The following is a 9,215-nucleotide window of genomic DNA, read 5'->3' as shown; positions in this document are numbered from 1 at the left end:
TTGGACTATTTAATTCTTTGTCCCCTTCTAGAGTATTAGCCAAATTTTGTAGTCCATCTTTGGGTATTCCCATGATACCCAATAAGTTGGAAATGCTTCCTAACAACTTTTGAAAATCATTAAGAGTCTTTAATCGATCTCTCCTCAGTTGTACCTTTTGGGGTCTAATTTTTTGTAACTCTATCTTATATCCTAAGTAATTAATAGAATCTCCTCTTTGTATTTTTTCAGGAGCAATTTGCAGTCCCCAGCGAGGCAAAACTTTTTTACTTCTTCAAACATGCTTTCTAATGTGTCTAACTTTGGATCAGCTAATAGGCTATCATCCATATAGTGATAAATTATGGATTGTGGAAACTTTACACGAATTAACTCCAATGGTTTTTGCACAAAGTATTGGCATAAGGTAGGGCTGTTTAACATTCCCTGTGGGAGGACCTTCCATTGATATCTCTTGACTGGCTGAGAATTGTTATAATTAGGAACTGTGAAGGCAAATTTTTCTCTATCATTTTCTTGTAAGGGTATGGTAAAGAAACAGTCTTTTAAGTCAATAACTATTATAGGCCATTCTTTGGGTAGCAGAGAGGGCAAGGGCATCCCAGTCTGTAGGGAGCCCATTGGCTGAATTACTTTATTAATAGCTCTCAGATCTGTCAGCATTCTCCAATTACCAGACTTTTTTTAATAACAAATACAGGAGAATTCCAAGGGCTGGTAGATTCTTCAATGTGTTGAGCATTTAACTGCTCTTGAACCAGCTGTTCTAAAGCTTGTAGCTTCTCTTTTGTCAGAGGCCACTGTCCAACCCAGACAGGTTTATTAGTTAGCCATTTTAAAGGTAAGGCAGTTGGTACTTCTGAGAGTTCAACAGCAGTTGTGCTCTGTTTGTGTACAGCCTGAATGTTTGGTGACTGGTTTTTATAGCATGTTATGATATTATTCCTAGAAACATGCATTGGCCTGTATTCCTTTTCTGAGAGTGTAGGAATTTTAATCTGGGTATTCCACTGTTGTAACAGATCTCGGCCCCATAGATTTACTGCTACATTTGCTACATATGGCTTCAGCATTCCTCTCTGTCCTTCTGGCCCTATGCATTCAACCCATCTCGAACTCTGTTTTATCTGAGATAGGGTGCCAATTCCTAAAAGTTGGACATCTACCTCTTGAAGAGGCCAATTTGGATGCCATGATTTTGGTGTAATTACAGTCACATCCGCACCTGTGTCTACCAGGCCCTCCAGAACCAAGCCATTAATTCGAATTCTAAGCTTTGGCCTTTGTTCATTTATGGAAGTCTGCCAAAATATTTGTTTTATTGTGTTCTTTGTAAACTGTGATTCATCTATCAGAGCTGTTTTATCATCCATTGCAGTATCCGTTTTTAAATTAGACATTGGTTTATTCAGTTGTCCTGGAGAGGAATGTCTTCCACAGTAGCTGGGAATGTTCTTACCACATTTGATTTGGGGGCCTGCAAGAGGCCCCCTGAGGCGTTTCCCGCTGCTAAAGGGTTGCCTCGTATATCTATTTTTGATCTGCACTCACTGGTCCAATGTCGGCCTTTGCCACATCTTCTACATAATCCAGGAGGTAGTTGGGGTCTTCTGTTTAGGCTATTCCTAGAAGGAGTATTACTTCTAGGATTACCCCATGTACAGTTTTTACTTATATGACCTGGTGTACCACATTTAAAACATTTGGTACCACGGGGCCTTCTTACACCCCTGGGATTTGTCTCTCCTATCCAAGCCTCATTACTGTAGTTAAGAGATTCAACACTATTAGTATACTGAATCCATTCTTCCAAAGGAGCTGATCTGATCTTTAATGGTGTAAGTATTCTTTTGCATTCTGCATTAGCATTGTCGAATGCCAAGGACTCAGTTAATACTTTTCTTAATTCTTTATCTGATACAGCTTTTGTTATAGCTGTGTTCAGCCTTTGTAAAAAATCAGTGAAGGATTCATGTGGTCCCTGAAATATCTTTGTGTATACCTCAGTTGCTTTTCCAGGTTCTGGAATTTTTTCCCAAGCATTTAGAGCTGCTGTACGGCATAGGGATATTGTATGCTCATCATAAATGGCTTGTACATTCCTGTCAGTGAAACATCCCTCACCAAGTATTTGATCTTGGGAGATCTCAAAACCTCTGAGTTTACCTTGTTGTTCTAAATTTCTTGCCTCTTCTCTCAACCAGCTTTTCCACTGTAACTGCTGGCTATATTCTAGAACAGCTGAAATTAACTGATGCCAGTCATCTGGAATGATTCTATGTGAGGTAGACCATGAATTTAACATCTGTTTTACGTATGTGGAGTGTATCCCATATGTAACTACTGCTTCCTTTATATTTTTAAAGTCCCTTGTTGAAATTGGTTGTAATGTATATGTCGTATATGGCTCGGGGTGTGTGTCATCTGCTGGCTTCTCATGGATGATAACAGGATAAGCCATTGTATGAGAGCCATTTGGAGATGTTACAACCTGTATGGTCTTGCCCTTCTGCTTATTAGGTCCCTTGTCATGTTTATTTAGAGTTTCCTCCAGGGATTGTAAACGAGCACCTAGGGTCTGTTCCAGGGAGTAAACCTCCTCTCTTGTAAGGGATTCCAGATTTTTCATGGAATCATGGAAGTTTTTATGTTCTTCTGAAACACATGATTCTATGGACCTTATCTTATCAAGTAATGATAATTTTTCTTCCTTATATATTGTCTGAGTAGCTACAACTTCACTCTGGAGAGTTAGTGTTCTATCCATTAAATACTCATATTTATTATCAATAAAAGCAATTTTGGGTACAAGCTTGTTTTGTAAATTCTGGTTAGCAGATTCCAAAGAGAGAATCTTTTTATGTAAGTCCTGGCCAGCAGATTCCAGAGAAAGAATCTTTTTCTGTAAGCCTTCATTGCTATCTTTTAAAACCTGTAAATCCTGATTAGCAGATTCCAGAGAGAGAATCTTTTTATGTAAGCCTTCATTGCTATCTTTTAAAACCTGTAATTCCTGGTTAGCAGATTCCAGAAAGAGAATCTTTTTATGTAAGTCCTGGTCAGCAGATTCCATAGACAGAATCTTTTTCTGTAAGCCTTCATTGCTAACTTTTAAAACCTGTAAATCCTGGTTAACAGATTCCAGAAAGAGAATCTTTTTCTGTAAGCCTTCATTGTTATCTTTTAAAACCTGTAATTCCTGGTTAGCAGATTCCAGAAAGAGAATCTTTTTATGTAAGTCCTGGTCAGCAGATTCCATAGACAGAATCTTTTTCTGTAAGCCTTCATTGCTAACTTTTAAAGCCTGTAAATCCTGGTTAGCAGATTCCAGAAAGAGAATCTTTTTCTGTAAGCCTTCACTGTTATCTTTTAAAGCCTGTATCAGTCCCAATAATGACTCATCTTTGTTCTTATTATTAAACCAGTGTTTGAACACTGTGTGAATTATTACAATGAATGTCAAAATGGTACAGGCCAGATATGTCTTAGGGAGGTCGTATATTTCCAGGAAAATGTCATTCATCATACAGGCAAAAAGGTTATTAAATTCTTGTGAGGTAATGTTGTCAGCCATATTACAAGAATTACTCAAAATTTGTTAGTCGTTTTTAAGTTGTAAAATTATCAGGTACTTTTACTTGAAAGAAGCTTACCTTTCCGTGGTTTTGGGAGGTGCAGTAGCACTCTTCAGCCAGCAGGAGGCGTTGGTATAGCTCCAAAGCAAGGCCTGCTGGCAACCTTGGCTGGCGGCAGCTGAAGGCAGGAGCCAAGATGGCGGGGAGCCAGCACTCAGGGAGGAGTGGGAATGCCTCACTCACAGCGGTTTTCGCTGGTCTAGGGGCTAAGCTAGGGAACTGAGACAGGACAAACTGCTCCCTTTTTCGGGAATGGAACCGTGTAGGCGTCCCCTGGTTAAATGGAACTTTGCAGGCGGGTTTAGGTACCCGCCAGCCGGGGAGGAGGCTGAGGGAGGGAGCCGCCTGGGCCTTTGGAATTTGCCCCACGTGAGCGCCAGATATTGGTGAAATTATTAAGGCCACTCCACGTAGTTAAAAGGGAGGTTTATTTTGTGGGGTACTTACAAATGAGGGGGTAGGTTACAGGGTCTGGCAAGGGTATAGCACAATCCGGCGTTGTTCTCTGGAGAACTCTGCTCGGTCTACCTCCAGCGTCCAGAGTCCGGGAACCAAGAGAGTGAGTACTTCCCGATCCTTCGTCTTCTGCTTCCTCCTCTGCCCCGCCTTGTGGGCGTGACCATTACCAAAGCCTCAGTGGGGGTTGGAACTTCCAGGCCAATGCTGGGATGGCTACCCACTACAGATGCCCAACAAGCAGTTAGAAAGTAGAGCTGTGGGTGGAGTTGTTGGGTCAGAGACATTGAAGTGATGTTGGAGAAATGAAAGAACTCTTCATAGTTCACTGCTGTTTCTCCTACACTCCATTGTAGATCCTGTCCAGGTACCATCACTTATTCAAAGAGTGCCTCTAAAGAGTGTAAGTTACCTCCAATGGTCTCTGATCTTGCAGGTGACCCACTTATCCACATAGTGAAGCTATTCCTCTTCCTTCCTCACAGGCACTCAGACTCTACTGACCTGCAAGAGGTGCTGGGTAAGATGATTCACAGCCTTAAGGGTTTGTTTCTTCTTAAGATCTCCTGTACTCAAAGACGGGTGGGGGTCTGATCACTCCTGCAGTTGTTTTGTGTCACAAACCAGTATGCAAAAAGTCAATAGAACTTGAAGTTACCTGTAATAATCAACTGTATTTCTTTAGCAGTGATCATATGTGTGATTTTTTGATTTGTGAAAACTGGCAAAAAAAAAAAAAACTTTTTCTTCTGGTATTTCTAGAGTGTGAGTGTGGGTTATTTATTAGTGGGTTCACAAATCCCAGAGGAGAGAATTTATAGAAGTAGATACCAAGGAGAAGCTGTGGAGAGACCATTTGCCAACAGCTATCTTCCAATCTTAAGCCACTGTCAGGTTTGAAGCAAGAAAATTAAATAATACCAATAAATGACAGAGGTTAGCACTCTAAAATATAGAAGTAAAGGTGGAACATTGGCTAGTGGTGAAGTACAAGGGATTTGGCCACAACTCTGTTACCTAATCTTTAGTGTCTCTAAGCTAGGCAATTAACCTCTTCCAAGTTCCTGTACAAAGCCACAAGACATTGGTCAATAAACGCAACTACTTTATTGAGTTGTTGTGAAATAGATAAAAAGATCTTAACAATCAATAAATATAAGCTAATATAAATTTATTATATACTTTGAAAACACTACCTGGCATCATAAGTTTCAAATTATAATGATATCTATGAAGTCACACAAAGCTGTCCTAACTCTACAATAAATGAAAATTTAGTATCTCACCTTATGTATAAAGTTGTTAAGTTCAATACCATCTAAATGTTTTATCCAATACTCAATAATTTATATTTGTTAAACTAGCAAGGGCCATATTTTCTAGTTTCAAATACCTCAAGAATTTTATGGCATTAGTAATTTCATTGTTAAAGAGAAATCAAACAAAATAAGCAGTTTTCCAAGTTAAAGTCAAAGTTGTTAAGTGTAAATAAGAAGAGTGAGACATCAGTCTGCCTTGAAGATGGATGAGGCTTGCATGAGAAGTGAAGTGTATTTGGAATGTTAATGGTGATGGGAAGAAGAAAAATAGGGAAAGTCCAAAAGAGTAATGTGCAGATATTTGTAACCAGAAGACTGTGATGTTAGGGTGGTTAATGGAAAGTAAGCTGAGCTTCACATTAGGCTGAGGAGTTTCCTGAGACTGTGGGGACAAACCTCCCTGTTCTAAAGATGAGTGTTCAGGAACCAGAGAATTCTAGTAGAATTTTAATTCTGAAATCTATACAGGACTTCTGACTCCAGCCCCAGTTACACACTTTTCCCTGTATTTCCATGCTCTACAAGGAGTCTAGGTCTCAATAAGAAGCCATAACTTGAGCCTGCCCCAGAGGTTGCTGGTATGAACCAGTAAGCATGTGTTGTCCATTTGAAATTTCTGTGATGAGTGGGATATTTTGAAAGATCTTGGGTTGTTGGGTTCCTGTTGTTATTGTTGTTGTTGTTGTTGTTTTCCATGATACCAAATATTGCTTACTGGAATTTCTTCAGAGTTTCATTGTAGTGATAAGTGATGGCATCTGGCCCAGTTGGTGGACATGTTGACAATGGCATGTTGATTGAGATGTGATTCCAATATGGACATGTCTTCTGAGCATCACAAACTATAGTAATTCTCAATTAGGATATAAACTGGCAGTCCTTCAATGTTTGTCCAAGGCCAAATGAAGGTAGCTATTTGAGACTCTTTGGGATTAGGCTAAACTAGGGACCAGTCTGTGAGACAAAAGCATGCTTTCTATAATTGAACCTTGAACCTTAGAGGTGTACCAGGCTTTTTCTTTGGATCACCTACCAGCTCCCAAATCATGACAGGGAGACACCTTATTAGTTACAAACACTCTGTCTAATTTAGGCGCTTTTCTGACTAGCTCTTTTAACTTAAATTAGCCTGTTTCTCTTTATCTACCTTTTGCCTTGGGGCTTTTTACCTTTCTTTACATTTCTTTCTCTAAGTCCTGCTCAGTCTCTGCTGCCTGGTGGCTGCCTGGATGTCTCCAGCCTCTCCTTCTATTTCTCCCTCATTCTCTCCTCTTGTTCTTCTCTCTTCTCATTCTTCCTCCTTTCATTCCTCTTGAACCTAGACTTCTCCTCCTGTTTATTCTCTCTTCCCACCAGCCCCACCTATCCCTCTTCTCTGTGTAGCTATTGACTGTTCAATTCTTTATTAGAACAATCAGGTGCCTTAGGCAGGAAAAGGTGAAACAAACGCAGCACATCTTTACATACATCTTAAACACACATCCTTACATTGTTAAACAAATGCAGCATAAGCAAATGTAATGCACCTTTACAGAGTTAAAGTAATATTCCACAACATAAACAAATGTAACACATCTTTGCCCAGTTAAAGTAATATTCTACAACCTGGAGGAGTCTGTCTCATGAAAATTTGCTTTACATTTATTTACTCATTGTATGTGTAGGGAGAACTCAAGTGTCACAGTACATGTGTGGAGGTCAGAGGAGAGCTATTGGATCTGTTTGCTCCTTCCACTGTGTGGATCCTGAGGTTTTTCAGGTGTGGTGGTAACATCTCTCTCACTAAGCCATCTTTGGCCTTCATTTGTTTAATTGCGATTACTAACTGGCTTCCTTTGTACAGGATTTGTTTCCTTGGTATTTCATCTCTTGACTAGCTTTTCTCTTTCTTTTTTTCCCTCTATTTCTCACTACATGAATTCACCAATTTTCCTTCTTCAGGTGTCTTGTATTCATTCTCTCAAAATGAGATTATTTCAGAAGAATATATGAGCCTATTGATTTTTTTTTCATGCACAACATGAGTATAAATAATCTTACTGGAGAAAAGGTAACAACAGTTCTGTAAGAAAAGTGTCCTGGTGAATAATGGTGGTTTCTTGGAGTATCAAAAACAGAACATTTAATAGCTTGGCTGAGGATGAGAAACAAGTTGCAACCCTCTTTACTATGTAGGTTTTGTTTATTTATTGTGCCTTAACTCTCATCTCTTAAAAGAAAAAATTCAAGATCTCAAACATGAGCCACAGCACATCATTTCATGGCTCCCAAAGTGTGAAGAGGCACCAACAATGACCTCATGAGATGTGTTCATGTCACACTGGCTTCTTCAGAACAACCTGCTCTACTTCACTCTGGCCATCTCTGTCCCTCTTCCCCTCTAGAGCTCGATTCACCAGGGCCATCTTTCTTTCTCCATAAAGGCCCCAAAGAAAGGGATTCACAGAGTCTTCCTTCACGAGTGTGATAACACTGCAGAATCACTCAAAGGACTGACTGTCCAACCCACAGGTATTCAGGTCTGGTCCAGGGTCCACACTTTCTGAGAACAGCAGGTTCCAACTTCAGAACACAAAAACTCCTTGTTTCATGAGTTTATGAACTTAGAAGTTGCCTGCCTCTTTTCTTTCCTGACCAAAGGAAGGTAAATACTCAAGCAGATGGGAAACAGGAGAAGATAGTAAGGACCCTTCATCATTATCACCTGGAAGGGAGGGCTGTCACTGAACACAGAGACCAACATCATGATGTCAGCTGTGAGACCAGAAGAACATCAAAGGGATCTTGAGGACAACAGTTTCTCCCAGTTCCCATCTGTGCATGCCCTCTCTAACTACAGGGCAGGTCTCTGCTCCTTCTCATGACAGCCCTATAAATGCAGGCTGGCTGATCTCTCCCCACACACTGGGCTTTGTTCACCTACTCCAGGTGACTCTCAGCCATGAAGACACTTGTCCTCCTCTCTGCCCTTGTCCTGCTGGCCTTCCTGGCCCAGGCTGATTCTCTCCCTGAAGCAACTGAAGAGACTAAAAATGAGGATCAGCCAGGGGTAGAGGACCAGGATGTGTCCATCTCCTTTGGAGGCCCAAAAGGCTCTGCTCTTCAAGATGCAGGTAAGTGGTGGTGCCCAGTATGACAGTGGGTTGGAATATCGTGAGACACAATTGAATATGTGCCCTGGAATTCTGTCTAGAGCAGTATGATTCAGGTAGGTATCTTTATTGATCCTTTATAATCTTTACTGTCTTATTTGTAGAATTAACAGTGAGAGTCAAAAAAAAAGTGTAATTGATTTTCCTTAAGTTTTTTATCTAAAAATTTATTTGTGTAATAGTTTTAAAATATAAAACATATTGATTAGCTCTTTGTTTATCCAACTGATAATTTTGGTATAGAAAGAAAATCTGCTTTGCTTAAAAGAATAGATTTAGGAACCAAATGCCAGTGTGTGAACATGTTGAGTCAGGAGACAGAAAATGATGAAGGAATGTGAAATGGGTGTCAAGTTGTGTATGTAATTTACATTTGTTCAGTGTATTATTTCCCAGTGTTTGGAGTTGATCATGGTGATGGGTGTGATATCACCAATAGAAACAAACTTGCTCTGGACCATGTATCCTGATCTTCATATTATTGTACACTATTGCATACTGCTGGCTATCTTTCTTAATGCCTGATGTTCTCTGTTTCCACAGCCGCAAGAAGGGTGAAATGCTTCTGTAGAAAAAATGCCTGCAAACGTTCTGAACAAGTCTCTGGGTTCTGCAACAAAGGTCCAGTACGCTATGTATTCTGCTGCCGCTGA

General features: G+C 40.1%; 1 protein-coding gene across 1 annotated transcript; it reads left to right on the top strand.

Annotated features, from left to right (window-relative positions):
- The first annotated feature begins 8,351 nt into the window (after positions 1 to 8,351).
- On the top strand, positions 8,352 to 9,215 carry LOC118569102 (alpha-defensin 9-like). Its single transcript, XM_036166828.1, has 2 exons — positions 8,352 to 8,523; positions 9,106 to 9,215. The coding sequence occupies exons 1-2, from the start codon at positions 8,352 to 8,354 to the stop codon at positions 9,213 to 9,215; spliced, it is 282 nt and encodes a 93-aa protein (XP_036022721.1).

Source organism: Onychomys torridus, chromosome 17, assembly GCF_903995425.1.
Source record: "Onychomys torridus chromosome 17, mOncTor1.1, whole genome shotgun sequence".
NCBI classification, from domain to species: Eukaryota; Metazoa; Chordata; class Mammalia; order Rodentia; family Cricetidae; genus Onychomys; species Onychomys torridus.
This window is presented reverse-complemented; position numbering and strand designations above follow the sequence as displayed.

Excerpts from the sequence above, each read along its gene's own strand:
- LOC118569102 (XM_036166828.1), top strand. The coding sequence starts at position 8,352 with ATGAAGACACTTGTCCTCCTCTCTGCCCTTGTCCTGCTGGCCTTCCTG. Across the intron at positions 8,524-9,105 it reads CTCTGCTCTTCAAGATGCAG|CCGCAAGAAGGGTGAAATGC; the intron begins GTAAGTGGTGGT and ends CTGTTTCCACAG.